A 21,628-nucleotide genomic window follows, 5' to 3' on the forward strand; every position below is an offset into this window, starting at 1 on the left:
GGAGTATCAGCTTCTTTGTAGAATACGGTTGGACGAAAGCATGCCCAACGATTAGAATTCAGGTATGCTCTGCCCAATTCACAATCTGCGTCAACTATCATAGTAAAAGCCTCCTCAATATCGCATATAAAATTCTATCTAGCGTACTGTGTGAAAGACTGAAGCCCACCGTCAACAAACTGATTGGACCTTAACAGTGTGGCTATAGGCCTGGAAAATCAACAACTGACTAGATATTTACTATGCGCCAATTCTTGGAAAAGACCCGGGAAAAGAGAATCGACACGCACCACCTCTTCGTCGATTTCAAAGCTGCTTTTGACAGCACGAAAAGAAATTGTTTCTATGCCGCTTTGTCTGTACTTGGTATTGAAGCAAAAGCTGCATCAGGATCGGGAAGGACACTAAAGACACTAAACAGGAGTTCAGCGAATTAAGAGACAGCGGCTACGCCGGCTAAGGCAAGTCCAACTCTGAGAGTACTCGACGCAGTATCCGCCGGGAGAAACAGAGGAAGATGAAGACCTACATTCCGTTGGAAAGATCAGGTTGGGAAGCACCAGGCTACACTTGGAATCTCCAATTGGCGCCGAACAGCAAAAAGGAAGACCGACTGGCGCGCTGTTGTAAATTCGGCTATAACCGCGTAAGCGGTGTTTATGCCAACAAAGAAGAAGAAGAAGAACAGTTTTGGACAATAGAAAGAGTTTTGGACAATAGAAACATTAGAACGGCTAGTGAGCCACCAAAGGATCCTGGAACTTGGTTGGACGATTCTTATGCATCCACCTCATAGTCCAGACCTAACACCATGTGATTACTACCTGTTCCTGTCAATTAATTTTCAGTTTTTTTACTATAAAAGTAAATAATTTCTTTTTACATTTTCATTACCTTTATTATAGAGCTGATAAGGAATCCTACACACCCAATTTAATTGATGGAAGTATTTCGATCGGAGTTAGAACTTATGGTGTACGGTGGTCCAATTTTTATCATTTGTATGTGGCACGAAAATAATACGCAATGAAGTAATGAAAGTAATGCCTTAATGCTTTCACTACGATCTGCTATATATTGTACTAGTACTTACAAATAGAATGTACCGACCTGGTCAGGCTATAGGGTTTCTAAATCTTCTAATGTTTACTTTATATACATATAAGTTAGATTTTCTAGAGCTGTATACTTTGCTTTTAGAATTTAGTATTTTATGTAGTTTGAAATATGACTTCACCATTTCAAAAAGTCTCACAAGTTTAATTTAAAAGGCGTGACTATTATTTAACCGCATAGTATTAAATAATAGTGCAGTTAAGTTTTACCGTTTTAATAGAGGTAAATTTATAGGCAGCCCGCTACCATGCTGGAGGATAAAGTGTATCAAATAAGATGAATGTTGCGCTTTACCGCAACACACAATCAACCAAATGCACTTATATACATACATATGTTTGTATGTGTGCATGCATGTCCATGAAACTAGAGGCAAGCGTGAATGTCAAAATAAAGTAATTTCCTTGTTGCAGTTGCAGCGCTTGAGACATTACGTTTCTAAAAGCTTAATTAGTGGTTCTATGTGTGTGTAAACATGCAGTTATGTGTGGTTAATGGCAAATTGCTGCCTCACCACAACTGCTACCAGAAAAATAATGGCAATTATGCGCCCACCACAACGGCTAGAGAGTGTCTTTTCGTAGAGTGAAGGCATGCAATTTGTTAAACGTTGTGAGATAGCACTGATTATATATTAAATTATATTTTAAATTTGTGATATCGATTTGAGTGAAAATGTTTCAAACACTTAGCTGAAAGTGGTGAGTGTTATTTTTAGCTGAACGACAGTAAATGTTAAGCATGTAAAGCACAGTAACAATATCAGTGAAATTCAAACTTATGAAATATTGTAAATATTTGCTTTGTTTACACATTTTCGGTAATTTTCTTGGCTCACTTTTTTTATAAAAAATAATAGTATTTTTATTATATTACTTAGCCATCAAAATGGAGCACATATAGTACAACTCAAACTAAGGTTACCTCAATAATTAATTCAGCCCTTAAAATCCGTAGGACAACAAAACTAACAAATTAACAAATTAACTTTAGCAAGTTTGAAAGATAATTATTATATATGAATGTGGGCCAAATCGGACCTCAATTATATTCAGTTCCAAAAACGAAAATTTTTAATCCCGTCAGTAAAGATATCGGAACAAATCAAAAATATTATTTCTTTAACTACTAAGACTATTATGAGCAAAAATTAGTAAGACTTTGTTCATAATTTTAAAATTCTTAATTTATTCTTCAAAATCTATGTCGTCCCCTCAAAGTAATCCTCCTTGACCGCAAGACAGTTGTTTTTTGCTAATGCTTTTTCCAATCCTCGAAACAGTCAATTTCCTCTTCACGAATAATGTCTTAAACTGACTCAGAACGGTTTCGCGGGAGCGGTCGTTTGAGTTTGCTGATTAGCCAGAAGTCATACGGCGCTAAATAAAGCGAATACTATGGTTGTGGCGCGAATTTGGTTGATAATTTGACGAAAGACTCACGAAGAAACAATGTATGCGACGGTGCATGAGGGTGGTGCAAACACCAAGAGTTGTCGACCCATAATTATGGCTTCCTTTTACGAATAGTTTCGCGCAAACGACGCATAACATTTGCATTTCATGTTGACAATTTGGTCGGTCGGAAGGAATTCGGAGTGCACCACACCTCGATAATCGAAAAAACCCGTAAACATAATCTTGATTTTTGACCTGTTTTGACGTGGATTTGTCGGCTCACCTTTGCCACGATATTTGGCCGATTTATTGTCTTTTTGCTGGTCGTAAGCATAGATCCAAGACTCACCGCCAGTAATAATACATATCATGACATCCTGGTAGTCGGAAAGCATTGTTTCACAGACGTTAACGCGACGCTGTTTTTCGAAAAAAATTAGTGATTTTGGAACCAATCGCGCTTTAACTTTTCTTAGGCCCAAATTATCCCTCAAAATGGTTTTTACTGATCCTTCCGCTATTCTCACGCTATTCCAACGATGCCAGTAGGATTTCTGACTGTTAATTGTCGATTTTAAAACCAATTTCTTTATTTTATTGACTTGTTGATCATAAGTTTATGTTGATGGCCATCCTGGCCATGGTTCGTCGTCACTAATGATTATTTTGTTGTGACTTTTGGCACAGATGTTACTGATAAAAAAAATATATATATTTCGACGAATAAGCTTTCGAGCGAAATTTAAATTAAAAGGTCTTACTTTTTTTCCTCGCAGTAGTACTCCATTGAAAAACAAAAAAACAAAAATAAATAAGCCCATGTGTTTGCGTTTTTGGTAGATAACATACTAGAATCATTTTCAATAAACCTAATTTCAAAATTCCTATAAAAATATTTTTAAATATTACAAAACTATGTATTATTATTTATAAAGAATATTTGGAAATGTGTTTTCTGAGCAAACATGTGAAAATACTTTGTGATACATACATAGTATATATAAGGTGCGTTCCAAAGTAAACAGGAACAAATGGTTTTTTTGGCAAAATCAATTTATTTTATTCAAAATAGTCTCCTTCTGCTTCAATACAGCTTTTTGCACGGTCCAAAAGCATGTCGAACGAGTGTTTTAGCTCGTTGGCCGGTATGGCCGCCTGTATGCCGGTGCAAGCCTTTTGAATGGCTTCTACGTCTGCATAACGCTTTCCTCTCATTGGCAAATGCATTTTTCCGAAAAGGAAAAAGTCGCACCCTGCTATATCTGGTGAACACGGAGAGTGGTTAATGGTTAAAATGTGATTTTTGGTCAAATAATCGGTCACAAACGTCGATCGATGACACGAATTCTGAGCAATTTTTGGTCGTCAGTCAATTTGTGCGGAACAAACCGTGCACACACCTTTCGTAAGCCCAAATGTTCGGTCAAAATACGATAAATCGATGTTTTGGAGATGTTCAATTCCATTTCCACGAATTTCAATGATGATTTCGGCTGATTTTTTATGAATTTGCGCACAGTTTCGATGGAATTTCCAGTGATCACGGATTTTGATTGGCCCACATGTTGATCGTCATTTATGTCCTCACGATCACTTTGAAAGCGTTGAAACCACTCGTGCACTCTGCTGCGGGAGAGGCAATCATCGCCATAAACTTGTTTCCTCAATTGAAACGTTGGCTCTTTGTTCGAAGCTCATTTTCGCATCGATAACACAAAGCTGCTGACACTTAAAACACAATAACTTCACTTCCAATCAATGAAATTTGATCACTGGACAGTCCATAAAGATAGCAGATTCTAACGCATCAGTCGACAAGTCCTGTTTTTTTATAAAGATAAGCGTTTGTCATTATGTTTCAAAAATGATTTAGGCAAATGACTTCCGCTGCTGGTAGAAAAAAATTAAGGCGAAAGGCCCAAGTTTTGACAAACTTTTACAGCAATTGAAGCCATATGTGGTCACATAGCTTCACACATAAAATAGTTCAACAATGTGAATTCTCGGAAGAAGTGTCACAGGCCCACGACGCGTACCAAAGGTCGTCCACATTAACATTCTCTAATTCGGGTACGATGTCATTAATCATGGCTCACCCTTCTACCTATGGAACAGAAGTTATGTCGACCTTTAGAAGATGTAACCGTTTAAACAATGGTATGGGCATTATCATCACTCCAAATGTCACAATTCTACCAAAACCTTCATCGCTGAAAAAATGTTCTTGTGAAAATTGGGATCGATGGCCATCTCGGTTTTTCGTTGAATTTTGTAAACCCAGAAACTAAGATCCTTCCGCAAAATCTTCCATAAAACGAATGCTCATAGTTCCAATTGTTGCGCGAGATAGCGGACGAACTCGTTCGGGTCTTCTTCGAAACTCTGCTTCAAGGCAGTAAGTAGATCTTCGGTAGTACTGTACGACCGAATGCATGCAATGCGTCGCGCGAATCGAACAGTTATTTTGATAATAAATTCCACGATTTGCAAACGTTGCTCCGGAATAAATCTATGTATTTTGAAATGACAAACCAAATTGTGTATAACAGCAGCTGTCAAAAAGACCAATTCCGAAAAAAATATTGTCCGACTGAAAACCACACGTAGCCTTGCACATTTGCTACATGCTTGACTGAGTTTCTGGTCTGAGCATTTTTGTGGAGTGCACCTCAATGTTAATCAGCAAAAGGGGAGAGACCTACAAACCATAAGCTACAGTTCCGAACGTCTTATGGTTTCCATGTGAAGGATTTTATGGTGAAAATATATATTCGGATTTGTACATCGTCTGCCAAGAGACCGCTATTTGCAAATAACATTTGACTTTTAATGCTGGCCGATTACTGAGAAAGAACGTAATGGGAGGGTGTACTATTAATCACCATATCAAGCGGCTGTCGCCCTACTAAATCAAATGTTTTATATATTTTTTTTAATAAAAAAATATCGCTATTGAATTTCAAGTACAGTCCTATAACTACATAATAGCATACAACATGTATCTACACTCTCGGTGGCCTACAATTTATTAACCTTATCAAGTCTAAGTCTATAAAATTACACTTTTCAAACTTTAATAAACCATAACGAATCATATTTTCTACTTAGCATACATACATATATATTACATATACGTACAGCGCCAAAATCTCAACATCATGTCAAATTTATGAACTCGCAGTTCATCACAAAGCAATTTGTCTTTGCGCCAAAGAACGTCCAGAGCAGGCGACAATACTAAGAAGGAGACATTAAGAAATTTATGGAAAAGCCCAGAAGTGAGTTGCTAAAAGCAAAAGCGTGAGTTTTCGTGGCTCTTGTAGATTTAAACGACCTTTAATGAACAACATAAAAGACATACACATACCCAGTACACTCTTGTCGCTGGGTCCTCATACATGGGCTAATGTTTATGACATCAATTTTTGTTTAAGGAAATATTATAAGTTCGGTATACTACATACTTATGTACATACAAGTACATGCATAAATATGCGCGTGTAAGTCATTTTTCATGCTTTGAGTTGACAAAATTCGTTTTTTTTTTCAATTTCTCCAAAATTGATGAAGCAATTTTGTGGGATTTGGCCTTTGTGTCTGAGGCAGCGAGGCACATGATTCGCTTTTAATTGAATTTGTCGCCATCATGGTATTAGGAACTTTGAAAAATGTTTGGGATAATGGTATATAGGTGCATATATAGCGCCAACAAACTTGATTTCATACAAATTTTGACTTGGATATTGACAAATTGCAGAGAGCAATCGGAAATATGTTAAAAAGTAATCAAGGCTCACTTTGATACCAAAATAAATTTTGAATCGCGCTCTTAAATAATTACGGTGACATATTGAATGGATAAAATTTTAAAATTTTCCTTTATTTTTTGTACATCAGTTTTGGAAATGTATACGGCCGAAGGTCCTGTTAAATTTATGTAAAGTTGTATTGGCAGGTAACTGCTGTCACATTTGCGTAGAAATTGTTTTGTAAATATTTGTATTTTTGAGCTGGAATGCTTCTTGGAATTAAAACCCAACAAATGTTCAGAAATTTCAACGTATTTTAACAGATTTTTTACAGTTTGAAGTTTAAATTTAAGAGCTTTTTTCTCTTTACATTTTTTGCTTTACTGATTCCATTAATCATTGAATATATATATACAATATATGAGTAGCGTGAAATATGTAAAATTAAGTAAAAATTGAACTTGCAAAAAGCAGTTCATATTATTTTCATTAAATGACAGTATCCTCAACTGATTAGCTTAACTTGTTGGTCTCTTTAACAATATTTTTTAAAATTAAAACCAAGTAAAAAATATTCGGGAATATTTCTTTTAGTTTGTATTTGTTTTTCTGTAAAAATCTTTAGAGATCAAAAATGGGGTGGTATAGTCTTTATGTAAATTACGCATTTAGAGAAGAGATATCAAACCTAGTTAATGTATGAATGTTTCGAAACAAGTATGAAAGCACAATCGAAAAAGTATGAAAGCGAAAGAAAAGTAGCCAATGGCAGTAAATAAACTAATCGAGATGATATTGGTATGTAATTTTGATTACATTGTGGTGGACAGTGAAGCTTCTAAGCCAAAAAGTTGACGACTCGATTTGGAAAAGTAAAGGAAAATGATTAATACGAAGAAGTGTGTTTGGAAAATTACTCATTTAAACGTATGGTTTGGCAAGGGATTTGTACATTCGTCAGAAAATAGAAACCAGTGACATCATAAACATTGAAAAGTATAGGAAAAAAATTTAGTGAAGAAATTACAAACTTTTTTTAGACTATATAATGGTGCAGTATTATTTTGATCAGTTTTTAGAACATCGCACTATTCTGAAATGACTTGTTTGCAGTGAACTCCGAACCAAGGAAACCTAAAATAATGTAAATTTTAGGTAAAAGAGAACTTAGCAAAAAGTTATTTTCAAGCAAAAAATGTATTTTCAAAAAATCTTTTGCACAATGATGACTTTCATCCTCTAAAAGATTTCACCACAGAAATTACCACAAAAATTATAAAACTAAAATGGAATGTCTTTGCTTTTTAGTACTACAGCTGAAAAGATCTTTCTCTTTGAGTAAGACTGCCACAATAGAAAAGCGTGCTCAGGAAAGATGTTCGGTAAAACAACTAGAAAACACCAATTCTAACTGTTTCGATATATAGTATATATATTGTGACAAAAGAGTACCCAGAACTCAAAATATTTAATTATAAGTATTCATCAGTGTTTATCTGCCGCTTGCAACTTTTCCTAAGCATGTCCTTCAGCTCCTTCAGCGAACTTTGTTTAATCGACTAAAAGCGGGTTCCACGGAGCGACAATTTCAGTTTGGGGAACAAGAAAGAATCGGGTGAATACCGTGGTTGATCGATGGTATTCATTGCGTTTTTGGCTATAAATTCGGTCACAATCGTACTCTCTTTGAAACAGTTCAGCTTTATCGGGACAAATCGATCAAGAACGCGTTTCATAACCAAAATACCCACCACAATCTTTCGAACGGACACCCGAGAGATGTCAATCTTTCCTGCCATCTATCTAACACTTGCCTGACGATTTTCAAACGCCATATCCTTCATTTTTTTAATATTTTCATCATTTGAAGAGTTCGAAAATCGTCCAGAACAAAGCATGGCGTCACCGATCTCTCGACTGTCTTTGAAGGCTTTGTACCACTCGTAGACTTGTGTTTTTACTGTAAGCCCTTTCCAATATTCGCAACGATTCCGCACACGAAATTTGTTTAGAAATACAAAATTTGAGACAAATTCTTTGATCGAAATTTTTATCCATTGTAAAAATCGCAATGCACTACTTAGATGGACCGACTTAAGCAGCTGTTGTAAATGAACTGGTTGACAGACCGCGCTCATATTAAAGGACCAACTATCCCAAATACATTTTTTGGAAATATCATTTACAATATCAGGGTAATTTTTTGCCACAATATATGTACAACATAGCGGTATATATATCTTTCAAAAATTATAAAATATTTTATGCTTCCAAAGCAGCAAGCAATATATCGCGCCTCTGTATATACCCGGCAGTATCTCCAAATAATAGCCTAATCCGGTATTCGTTCGTATTAGTAGATGAGTGAAACGTCTGGGATTTTTTTGGTAAGGAAAATAAGAAATTTTATGTAAAATGCAATCGTCACTCTATATTATTTAAAACGATTGGACCGAATAAGAATCAATTGCTATAAAGAGTAGTACTTTCCTGAATTTGAAATGAACTTGCTTGGTAGTTAGCAATACTCGCTGACAGTGAGCACAAAGCTATTTAAAGAATGCATGACCTCACTAGCAGCAGCATTATGCCAATTTTACAGGTATTAAAACTTGTCTGTGTGCCGGGCACCCATCGGAAATTTTCGATGAGCTTGCAAAAAATGGTACTCTTACGCAAATTCCATTAGGATTAGGATGAGTGAAGGGTTCTTCTATTTTCGTGCATTCGGGCGCTGCATCTATAGGTCTCGCGCGAGCTCAGCAAGCGTTGGTTAGTAACCAGGATTTGTGGGGTTGTGAAAGCCTTCTGGTCCAGAGTGGAATGCCTGCTAGCTTTTAACAAGGTTCACATCACCGCAATGATAGGTGTGTTAAATCGACACTATCCCATTACTACTAAGACGGTGAAGCTAAAGGTTTTGGAGAACGCCACTTGTCAAGGTAGCAATGAGGAAGATGCGGGGGACACAACTAGTCACTTTCTCCTCTACTGTATAACTTTCGCTAGACTAAAGTTGAATCATCTCAGTTGTCATACTTCGAGGATGGAGCCACGTGTAGAAGTTCACGCAAGTGAGAAAAGTTCTCTGAGCGCTTTTCACTTGGGAGTGCCAGAAACGATACCTTTACATATGGCTCAAGAAGCTCACGACTTTCGGTCTAAATAGTCTAGGATTTTTGGTTTTTCTAGCTGTCCAAATGGTATTATTCGTGACCTCACGAAAAATTAGCCTATTTACCTAGTTTAATCTACAACAATTTTACCGCGAATGCAAATAATAACTGAGATGTTATCGAGAAATAGTATATGCTATATACAGTTACTAGCCTATCTAGAGAATATACGATTTAAATACACAAAAATAAAATATAGTATATATACATATAAAAGCAAATTAAAAGTGTACTTACGCTCTGACACGCGGCATCGGTGGATATATGAATGACGGTCGATGCGTTCGCTTGATGGCTGGCAACACCGGATAGCTGGTCAACTGGTGCGAATGATACATTAACGCTAAATGTCCCGTCTGTCGATCATCCCCCAGCGCTGAGGAGAGACGTCGATGCGATGAACCGGGCGACGGTGGACCCGAACCGCCTGCACCGCCACCACCACTACCACCAGCATCACCATCATCGCCACCGTCACCACCTCTAACATCCAACTGATGGCTCAATGCCGACGACGTTGCTATATTCGACTCATCAATGGTGACACGATGATGAGAGCCCGAACGACTGGCCAAGCGGCCCGGCGACACCGAAGCACTTGAAGCAGCGGCATCTGCGACCAGCAGGACACTAGAAGTGGCCATAGTGGCAGCGGTGGCGCCACTGCTAGGCGGCGAACGACGTTCTTGTGTGTGTGGCGGTTTGGCTGGTGGCGTTGGACCGCTGACGCCACTCACACTGCCGCTGCTATCCTCATCCATTGCGCTGCTGCTGTAGGGACTCGTTTTGTGGTGATGGTGCAGCAGATGTTGTGCGCCCGCATAGCTGGCGGGCACTGTGGGTGTGGCTACGGGCACACCACCGTGTGTGTGATGATTTTGATGATGTGGATGCTGGAACTGGTGTGGCAGGTGATAGTGATGATGACTGCTGAGGTGTGCGCGCATCACATGTTGTGGCGGCTGTTGTTCGTCCTGGTAGCTGAGCGATGTGCTCGCCGTGGCAGCGGCGACGGTAGGCGGTGCGGCGGCCATGGTGGGTGAGACGATCGAAGCGGCGTCTAAGGTTTCACTAGACGCGGCTGCCGAGTCGCTGTAGGTGCTGCAAGTGGAATTGGAACGAGAAAATGTTGTTGCAGCCATATAAAAGTCAGTTGTATATGTATATATAGATTGCTTGTTGTTTTATATAAATTTTTTGGTAAAATCACTAAGGTCGCTTGAATGGACCTTAAGGACCGTTAACTTTGACGAACACTTTCATATATTTATCGTTAAAATTTAAACTTTTACGATTATTTTTCGAATTTTTCAACATATTTCGCTCGTTGAGTTTTTTTATTTTCTCTTTGTTTGTTTTTACAACTTCAAAACTAGTTAACCACAAATAGTATTCTTCAGTGCCATCAATAAAAACATGAATATTCAAAACTTTAAAATTTCTATGCACAAAATCGTATAACGGCCTCAGCCGTAAATTTCGAACCGCCCGCCATAGCTCACACTCGCCGAGTAACTGCGATGGCGGTGCCGTTGATTTATGTGCCCAACTGTCCCACAGACCGGATGTGCTTGAAATCGCTGTAGTCGCGCAATAATAAATAAAAAAAAATCAAAATGATTTACAACAACACTTGCAAATTTATTTATTAGTAGCTGGTTCGGCATGTGTGTGAGTGTTTTTTGTTGTGACCATTAAATTGGATAATTCAGTTTTAAGTTGTTTGAACGCCCTAATTGGCGTTGGTGTCGGCACGACTTTGCCACCGTGGGGTGAGTATTTTTCGCAAAACAGCGAAAGTGAATGTGAAAAAAATAAGAAGATATCACTGTGGTGTTACTTTTGCTGTTGTTGTTGCGCGCGTCATACGCCCGTTTGTACGGACAAAGCGATGCATTCAATTTGCATTATGAAAAAATCACTTTGAACTCAATTCGGGGAAGACTTCATTCATTGAGATGACGAAAGTCTTGAGCATTTTGCATTAAGTGATAAAATGTTTTGCTGGCACATAATGCTCGGTACAACTTGAGGGCATTTACTAGAGCACAATTTAAAGAAAATATACACTTCATGTATATATAGCTGTTCAAAGTACATGTAACAGTTGAGAGAATTTCGAAAAAATTTAAAATTTCATCTATTTTTTACCATTTCGTTGGGATGTTATATTGTAGTAGTGTGATGCTTGCTTTTTATTGCAATTTTCAGCTTCGAATAAAAATTCATTGAAAAATTTGCAGGTAATCATTATAGATTAACCTGTGAAAAACATCCGGCTTCTAACGGAGCAATAAGATTCATACCCTGCCTTTCCAAAGTATTGGCAAATGTATATAGCGAGTTTTCGAATAGGGATGAAATGAATTCTAAGTCCGCACAAGCTGTAACTTGAGTAAAAACTTAGATATGTTCCATATTAACGGGTTTTTCAATAAAAGCGCTACAAAAGTTTTTATAAATAAAACGAAAACGGTTTGTGATATCAATGGAATTCTTTATTCCTGTGAAAGTACATTCAATGCCATTATCAACTGAAATCGACTACTTTTGAATGGCCACCATGGGCACGCTTGTAGAAGTCCAGACCCCTAACCCAATTTTCTGTGGTTTTCAAGCATAAATCGAGCGCTACGTTCATTAATCTCGCTGGCTTGTTGGCATAGCCTCCATTTAAGAGAGCCATTTCGTGAGATAATACGTTCACCAAACTTGGTTTTCCAAGTCCATATCATCCAATTCGGGCCAAAAATATTCAGTTATCGTTGAGCGGTAGCGATTCCCATTCACAGTAAAATGCCGGTCTTTATAATCACGGTAGAAGTACGGCCCATAAACCGCACCAAATCGTAATTTTTTCGGAATGCAAAATGAAATAGACAAAATCGGACAACAACCACGACTACTTCCCGTTTGATTCTTTCACTTTCCAGTACACAAATCAAGAAGCAGTTGATGGAACGGAATAAAAATTTGTCTCAATAATGCTTTTAATGTGTGCTACCTTGTGACCAAAAATTCAAATTCAGTAAAAACTGTTGAAGCCCTTAGGTACCGAATATTTGGACCCCAGTACCTATGGTAACCGAAATGCAGGGATAATTTTTCTCTGATAATGGTATGTCATTGTGTCAAAACAGGGTTGGATCAGGTGAATTCTTCCCGTAGCCCCCCTATACATATATATGTAATATAAAGATTTTCGAACTTCCAGGTGACTTTATGCTGGATATATCGGCCAATATTTGAGTTATCTCAATGAAAATTACAGAACATGTTTACTCATAACAGTACACCAGTGTGCCTAAAATTGAAATAATTGGGCGAAAACTAGACCTAGCACCTATATAACTAATATAAGGCTTTTCGAACATCCGGGCGACTTTGCTCCATATGAGTGCGGAGATTCTTTAATGAAACGCAGGAAACTTTTTTTAATATGTTTCGTGATAGACCGAATTTTGTCGGTCAGTCTATGAGTTATATAGAATATATATAATTGAAGAAAAATTAATAGGCTCAATTCTTACTACTTTACTTTTTCATGAATACACATTTGTTCGAAGCCTCATCGAGGAAGGCATCAGTGATAAGTTTAAAAATTTCATATTACTATTTTAATCGCAGTTTCAAATGTGATTTTGAAGAGTCTGAAAGATCACAGACTTTTTGTGTTAGTTTATATTTCATATGACCACATGGCTTCAGCGTTAAGCTATGGCATTGGAAAGATAAGATTTCGTACTAAATAGACTTTTCAGATAATTTAGTGGTTTCTTGAGGCAGTACTGTTTAAGTATGCGTTAAAGATGGGCACGATAACAGAAAATATGGTTCATATTTTACTGTTTTTCTTCTATAAAAACGAACCACAAGTGAACAGGATTTTTTGAATCTAGCGCCTTCTATATGTAGACGGCTGCGTTAGAATCTGTTATCTTTATCGATTGCCCAGTGAGAATTTCATGACATCTCATGGATTGGAAGTGAAGTTATTGCGTTTTAAGTGTTAGTATGTTTGTGTTATCGGTGCGAAAATGAGCTTCGAACAAAGAGCTAATATTAAATTTTGTTTTAAAATTGGTAAAACTTTTACCGAAAAATTTCAATTGATGAAACAAAATTTTGGCGATGAATGCCTATCCAGTAGCAGAGTGCACGAGTGGTTTCAGCATTTTCACAGTGGTCGTGAGGACATAAATGACGATCAGCATGTGGACCAATAAAAATCCGTGATCACTGGAAATTCCATCGAAACTGTGTATGAACTCATCAAAAATCAGCCGAAATCATCATTAAAACTGATGGAAATGGAATTGAACATCTCCGAAACATCGATGTATCGCATTTTGACCGAATATTTGGGCTTACGAAAGGTGTGTGCATGGTTTGTTCCGCACAAATTGACTGACGACCAAAAATTGCTCAAAATCTAACATTCGAAGGATGATTATTTGACCAAAAATCACATTTTAACCATTAACCTCTCCCCGTATTCACCTGATATTGCACCGTGCGACTTCTTCCTTTTTGGAAAAATGCATTTGCCCAAGAAAGGAAAGCGTTATGCAGACGTAGAGGCCATTCAAAAGGCTTGCACCGGCATACTGGCGGCCATACCAGCCAACGAGCTAAAACACGCGTTCGACATGCTTTTGGATCGTGCAAAGAGCTGTATTGAAGCAGAAGAAAACTATTTTGAATAAAATAAATTGATTTTGCCGAAAAGCCCATTTGTTCTGTTTTTTTTTAAGTCCTGTTTACTTTGGAACGCGCCTTTTATTACTATTTCACTATCAACCTATCGAATTCAAACACCCAATGAGCTAAATACTCTTTATGGCAAAGCGGCAAATAACAAAGCAACTACCTTAACTTTCTTAATTTGCAACCAAGGAGAACAGTAGAGCGCAATTCCGTTGCTCTGGAAACAATCCCTTGTAATTAAGCATTGAACTCCAACGTCACCAATCCGAATCAATTTTCATGAAATAAAATAAATTTTGCTGCACGAAAACTCTATACTCGAGACGCGCAAATATAAGACTGACGTGTAACTGTAAATTTTGTTAATTAACAACCGAACAAAAGGAAAGACGACTGCACAATTAAATAACACAATTCACCGCCGACGACTGCCAAACAATACGTGTGAGCAAGTATTGCCAGAACAAGAGTGGCAAGCACAAGCGACAAAAGTCGCGCATACGACGTGGTGTACATGGAGCTAAACAAGTGCATGTAAGGCACACAGGTAAAACAAGGTGTTCGCGGCTACAACAGCAATAATGGTAGTCAATAGTAAAAGTATAAGAGGCCGCAGCTTCATAGCAGTTTAATTTAATATTTTGCGCTTTCGCACACTTTACTGGGTGGAGGCACTGTGAAGGACTATTTGACTGGCTTGTTTGCTTCATTTCACTTTTTGTTGCTTTGTCAACGGCAAATTGAATTTATTTACCTTCTTTCACTGGCCCCATTTATTAACAATACACTTTTTTGCCCGACATATTGGAGTGATGTCTGCAGCTGTGTGTATTTAGCAAAGAAATGTGTAGCGTACAGGCAGGAAAAGGATGCATAAACATAAATAACTAAACTCAGTAAAGAAAATATATATGAAAAGAAAAAATTGCAACCACCCACAATGAGCAGCGTTGGAAAAAAAATTATTTGTAGCATGTATAATCCAATTTGTGCGGGAAAGTTAATTTAAAACCACACACAATGGGAGTATCCCAGCAGGTAGTAGCACATGATATACATATATAAACACACACACACGCGTCAAACACAAACAAATTGCCTGCAGCCCCATTTTTGGTCAATATCTAGTGATCACTTTAGGTTCGCATTAATAAAAAATAAAACCTCGCAAACATATAGTAATCCACATACAACGTAGATATCTTTGTATGTATGTATATATGTACATATGTGTGCAATATAAATACTTTCAGTTAACGGATACTATTACAAAGTGAAGTGAAGATTTATGTAATTTCCCACTCACACCAAACCATAAATATGCGCGCTTTCACTTGCAGAAATTTATGTTTCTCTACTTGCACTATGAGAACCTTCACAGCCGCCTGGGCGTATGAGTGACGTTTGATCTATGGTTTTGTGTGTTTGTGTAATTCAAGTTTTAATCATTGCTCGGCTTGCGCCTACAAATAATTTGCATGAAAATGTTGCAAGCAACAATGTGCATAATGTGATTTTATTTAATTAGCATCATAAATCCGCGAAAGTGACACTTTTATTAAGTTGCGGCTTGCGGTGTCAACGCGCGCAAATGGAAAACGTGACTGGCGCATAGCAGACATATTTTCATGGAGCAGCATGAATTAAATGAATATTATCACATTATAAAGCGATATTTCGTATATCTTTATACTATATTTTCATAAATTTTACAATTTTGAATTATACTCCACAACCTAGAAAAATCCAAGGTATGCTTGAGGATAGCTGTAAAATGAAGTAGAACGTAATATCTGAAATTCTAAAGATATTAAAGGAACATATTGGAAATATTGTTGAAATTAATTTCGGTAAAATAAAAATTTGTTCAAAGTGGAGACCGCGCAAGATCAAAATCAACCGATCAATGAAAACAAGGGAAACTTGAGCATGAATTGATTTTTTTATATCATACAAATTCATAACAGTCTACGGTTCTGACCAGAAATTTTCGTCTTGTCCTCAGAACTCCAGCGAATGGTCACTGGAAAGAAATCGCCCAAATTGAGGCCTATTTAAAAGCACAATCCCAATTGTACCACAATAATGTTACTAAAAAGTTGGTAGACAAACCCATAACTCTTTACTAAGCTTAATACTAAATATAAGACACTTAAAAGAATATGCGTTCTAGCTCATATAGTTCCCTCTGTAAATGGAACTTTATCTGAATTTTGGTCAGTAGTTTGGTTGGTAAATTTCGGTAAGTACAGACAGACAGACAAACGAACATGGCTATATAAAATTAGTTCGGTTTTGTTGTTGTTGTTGTAGCCGTTATCAACTCTCCGCTTGGTGGTAAGGTTTGGGGCTGATTGACATCGAAGTCATCGAACGGCAAACCCAGGTAAGCTGTTTCGCACGGGTCGGCCCATAAGGAAAGAGATGTTGGATGAGTGGGGTTCGCTGGACAATCAGAAAGGAGGTTAGAGACATGCTGGGATTCATTGCACGTTGCACACACATTTGATAAATCAGGGTCGCTAAGCTCATTCTAGATTCTCAAGGCAACTCGAGCTCCTCGTCTCGACTGGTTTCACTCCAAGTGCACTATTCACTGAAAGAGAGTAGGGAGTAGGTGAAGGTGTCAATAGCTCTACTGTGAATGGTGGTAAGTACGTGTGTAATGTGTTTTGCTCTAGACAAGAGTGCAGTCGCCAACGGAATCAACAAAAGGCTTCAAGAGGCTCCTATTAGACGGCTCCACTTCAAGCAAATGACTTCAAAAATGGTTTCTGCGAAAATATCCCAGCAGAAACTACTTGGAGAGCAGTGCATTATATTCCTGAACCAAAAACATGCGGATATCGCTCTCTAACGTTCAACAGGAAAGATCATGGGGCATCTTGTAATTGCTTGAGTTTCACTATCATCCAGGCAACCATATCGTAGGATATGGCCGGCCAGCTGAATGTCTTGCTTGTTGTCAATAAGGTTTCTTTGTCCTTTCCCCAAGAGCTTCCGGCTAGCGCCTTGAGATTTATTGCGGCTCTGACCTAAGCAGTAATCGCGGTCATATGAAAAGTGAAGAAACATAGGCTGTGCAAACCCTAAAATCTTTGAATTATTGATGCCATCGACTGAGAGATTCAGTCTGTAATCCCTGTTTAATTTTTCTTAACATACAGTTTTGTCTTTGCAACATCACGTATGATTCCCGACCGCTTAGATAGTTACACTGCTCATCACGCTGATCATTTATAATTGCGCTTTATAGGATCTCCGATGTTTCCTTTAGGGTATAAAAATTCATGTAGTATTTCAAATAGTATGTACTATTAAAAAAATATCTCGTCTATTATATTTGTAGGACACTGAATTCTCTATAAAAATTGTCCCTTCCAACTTTTTCTTAAAATTCACCGTTCAAAAGTTTTTAATATATCATAATTTTGATACCCTGAACGGGGTATATTAAGTTTGTCACGAAGTTTTTAACACCCAGAATTAAGCGTCGGATACCCTATAAAGTATATATATATATAAATGATAAGTATGTTGACCTGAGTCGATTTAGCCATGTCCGTCTGTCTGTCCGTTTGTAAATATACGAACTAGTCCCTCAGTTTTTAAGATATCGTTTTGAAATTTTGCAAACGTCATTTTCTCTTCAAGAAGCTGCTCATTTGTCGGAAAATTATTTCGGGATCCCGAGTTCAGTCCCGAATTTTCTAATTTGTAAGAATTTATTTCAATAAATATATTAAATATTCAATTTAATTCTTCAAATGTCAATAATAATTTCAGTCCCGAAAATATATTTCGGGACCCCGAGTTCAGTCCTGAAATTTAAATTATATGTGTTGCATTTATTTAATAATCAAATTTAAGGACAAAGGAAATTTAAGTTTGAGATACCGATATCGGACCACTTTACACATATGTATAGCTGCCACACAAACTGAACGATCGGAATCAAGTTCTTGTATGGAAAACTTTCATGTTTGACGTGGTATCGTCACGAAATTTGACATGGATTACTGCTTAAGGTAATAATATAATCTCCGAAAAAATTGTGCAGATCGGATTACTATATCAGTTAGCTTCTATACAAACTACTAAAAGAAATGCACGTATGAAGAGTATATTAGCTTCGATGCAGCCGAAGTTAATGTGTTTTCTTGTTTATTATCGAGTTATGAAGCCCTCAGAAATCAGAATATGGGAGATATATATACATACAACATTTTTTCAAATAGTAGATATGAATTTTAATTTGCATTAATAGGAAAAAATAGAAAATTGAAACGAAGGATTCTCACATTAATAATAACTAGTCCATAACTACTTGAGAGAATTGAATTTTGAGCATTGAGAATTTGAGCTGTAAACCAGCCAGAGTATTAGGTAAAAAAAACCAGTTTTTGGATTTGACCCACATAGTAGTGGACGAGAAAGAGTTCTATGAGGATTATGTTGGAGTTCCCGGACTCTTCTAAGGCAGTAGTATTAGCCACAAGTACAAACGTTTAAATTTGTTTAAAAAAACTAACGTTCTTAATGGTGAATAAACGACTTTATACTCACTAAAATATATTATTCAGACTGTAGCCAACAAATTTCCGAAAAGGAATTTCAAGTATTTTAAAGCTGCCGATCATCAGAAGTCACAATATTTTTCCGAATTTCTCTTCCCAACTTATGCATCGTGTTTCCAAACCATATATTACTTCATGAGCATAATTATACCATCCCATTCGATTATAGCATTTATAGATAAAAAGAGCAGTCATGTCTGAAACAATATTTTTCTAAACTTATCACTTTAAGGGAGCATCCATTGCGGCAAAAACTTTTATATAAATCAAAAATGCTAAAATAATGAAAATCAGAATTAAATGAAAATAAAACCCGAAACTAAATTCAGACATTCATGGCAAAGCACAATTCCTAACTAACTTTTCTGGTTTGAAACTTTTTATGCAAATTTGCTGAGCAGGCGAGTCGAAAAATAAAAGAGAGAAAGTCAAAAAACTAGCAAGCTAATTTACTTTTTACGCGCCCATGCACGGTCAACAACACTAACACAAGCGTTGAAGGAAAAGTTGGTAAGGTACCTGTTTTATTTCATTAAAGCCAACAATGCTTTCATGTCACTAAAACTATTTTCACAGTAAAAGCTTTCGAACAATAAAGTTGATGCCTGCATACTTTGGCTTTAAAGAATTTAACAGCAAATACAAAGCTTAAAGCTATTCTTGGGGCTTGGCGGCTGACCTACATATATATACTGACATACACACGTACACTTACATAAGAAATGACTGGCATGTCTATGTCAAAAGCTGAAATGTTGGCAATGAATGTGCATATGGCTATGAAATCGCGCTTTTCACCGCTTTATGTGACATTCAACGCTAGCGACACAAATACAGCCGATTTAGCGCGAATTATATATATACATATATACTATATGTACGTAGATATATTCTATAATGCACCAAGTCTTTGAGTGTAGTTGGGGATTAATTTTAAGTAGCATACTTTTAACTCTAAACTCTTCTTTGTTGAGAGCCAAGTCAAGTGGAGATTTTGAGCCATTTCACCAAAAGGACACTATTGTCTATGAGGAATCGGTATGCTTCACTAGTTCACTGGCACTATTCCTTTAGATTAACACAGATACATGAGCTTGAGTCATAATAAATGTTTTGTGACACCAATCCGCTCAGTATGCTTTAGGGAAAGTGCTGAGTTTTATGAAAAACGAAGAACTTTTTTTTGTATAATACTTTAGAAAATCACAATAAGTAAAATACTATAAAAATTTTAAATGTTATAAAAGGAATGAAACAAATTGTCGAAAAATCCTGCTAAGCAGTATTCTTTAACCCTTAAATAGAATCTAGGCATTTTTGTCGAGTAAAAAACTTAGGTTTTGAAATACCAAACTAAAAAGAGTTTAAAATAATGCTGGTGAGAAAGAGTGTGGAAAGTAGTAATGGGCAATCTCGAGATGAATTAAACGATTATCTCGATAGTATCTACTAATCCACTTTTTTCGAAGTTCTTAATCATAAGAGAACCGATATGTTTAAAACAAAAACACGATTGAGCCCACAAACAAAATCATAGACAAAAACTATATCTGCTAAAAAATAAACATTGTTACAGCTTTTGTTACATCCACTCTCTCCAACCCACATAATCACACAGAAATCGGCATTGACACGGGGTACAGTGTATAATAACTTCTAAGAGTACGGGAAGCAAAAAGATTGTGAGTCGCTTAGATAGGTCTAATCATCCGTTCTCATGTTCAACTGAAACGGAACGGATTTGTAGGCATTCTAAAAACTTCTTTTGAAAATGTTTGCTGCCACGGGCTCATTTAAAACAGGCTAAATACAAAAAAAAGCTAGATGTATGGATGCTACACAAGTTAACGAAAATAAACCTAAGGATCCGAATCACTGCTGATGCCCAACAAAATCAATCCATTTCTGAAGCGAATGGTTACTGGTCCCTTACGACATCGTCAAGGGCAAATGGTCGTGGTCAAAGCGCGTTGAGCCGGCGCAAACGGTGGCAAAGCTAGGATTGACGGTTAGGACATTTAGCTATGTACAGTATGTGTTTAGTGAGATTGCAGGCTTTGGATCTGCGTTGTCGATAATTGATGTCTGAAAAAATCGCCTAGAATCGGTCCTTAATAGAAATGCGTTCCATTGGAAAAGTACGTCAATATTGAGTCCCAGTTGTTTTTATGTATCCCTTTATAATCCGGACCAGACACCAAGTGATTTTTACCTGTTCTTTTTTGTGCGCTATGATTTTGATGATGAAAAATTCGCCTTAAGAGAAGGTTGGAAAAGTCGAATGTCCCAGTTTTTTGCCAATAAGGACGTGCATTATAAGGAATTTAATTTTACTGGACTTTTTTAATTTAAGGGAACGAAATACTTCACGGTATCAATCGCTCAGTATTAGTAAACAGCCGTAGTGAAAACTTTTACCGCACTCCATAACATAGTTTGTCGTTTCGACGCTCACGAATGTTCAAAACAAAAACTTTGTTCCAGAGGATTTCAGTCTGTGCTGAAAAACAAACTTAAACTCGCTAAACTAAAGGAGGCTGCACTAATGCATTTTGTTGAGGGCGGGACCGGCGGTCGCAATGGATGTTTGTGGTAGACATACTAAATACTGCACTTGAGCGCGATTGCTCCACCGATTGCCGCCAAGTGGTGTAAATTTATGTATCCTACAGGAGAAAGGCGCCCAAGCCGAGCATTAACAACGAAATTAACAGTAACCGCAAACCCACCAACGCCAGTGACTTTGGCTGATACTAGTCTACGCGCACACACCCAGACGTGCAGCAATTGCTGGTTTTAGTTATGAGCATAGAAAATGCAATTTTCCACTCATGAGCGCCTGTGCTGCCGCGTTACTGCCGCTGCAAGTACTCCTTTGGAGACATTTTAAGTAAGAGCTGAAGGGA

The 21,628-nt window shown here is 37.2% G+C and overlaps 1 protein-coding gene across 2 annotated transcripts in view; it reads right to left on the bottom strand.

Moving 5' to 3' along the window:
* LOC126759515 (proton channel OtopLc) overlaps positions 1-21,628 on the bottom strand; it is a 138,128-nt gene that overhangs the window by 31,571 nt on the left and 84,929 nt on the right. For both annotated transcript variants that reach the window (XM_050474340.1, XM_050474341.1), the window contains exon 3: positions 9,676-10,539. In XM_050474340.1, coding sequence (XP_050330297.1) covers positions 9,676-10,539 — 864 coding nt within the window. The remainder of the gene's footprint in view (positions 1-9,675; positions 10,540-21,628) is intronic.

This window comes from Bactrocera neohumeralis, chromosome 5, assembly GCF_024586455.1.
Source record: "Bactrocera neohumeralis isolate Rockhampton chromosome 5, APGP_CSIRO_Bneo_wtdbg2-racon-allhic-juicebox.fasta_v2, whole genome shotgun sequence".
In the NCBI taxonomy this organism is placed as follows: domain Eukaryota; kingdom Metazoa; phylum Arthropoda; class Insecta; order Diptera; family Tephritidae; genus Bactrocera; species Bactrocera neohumeralis.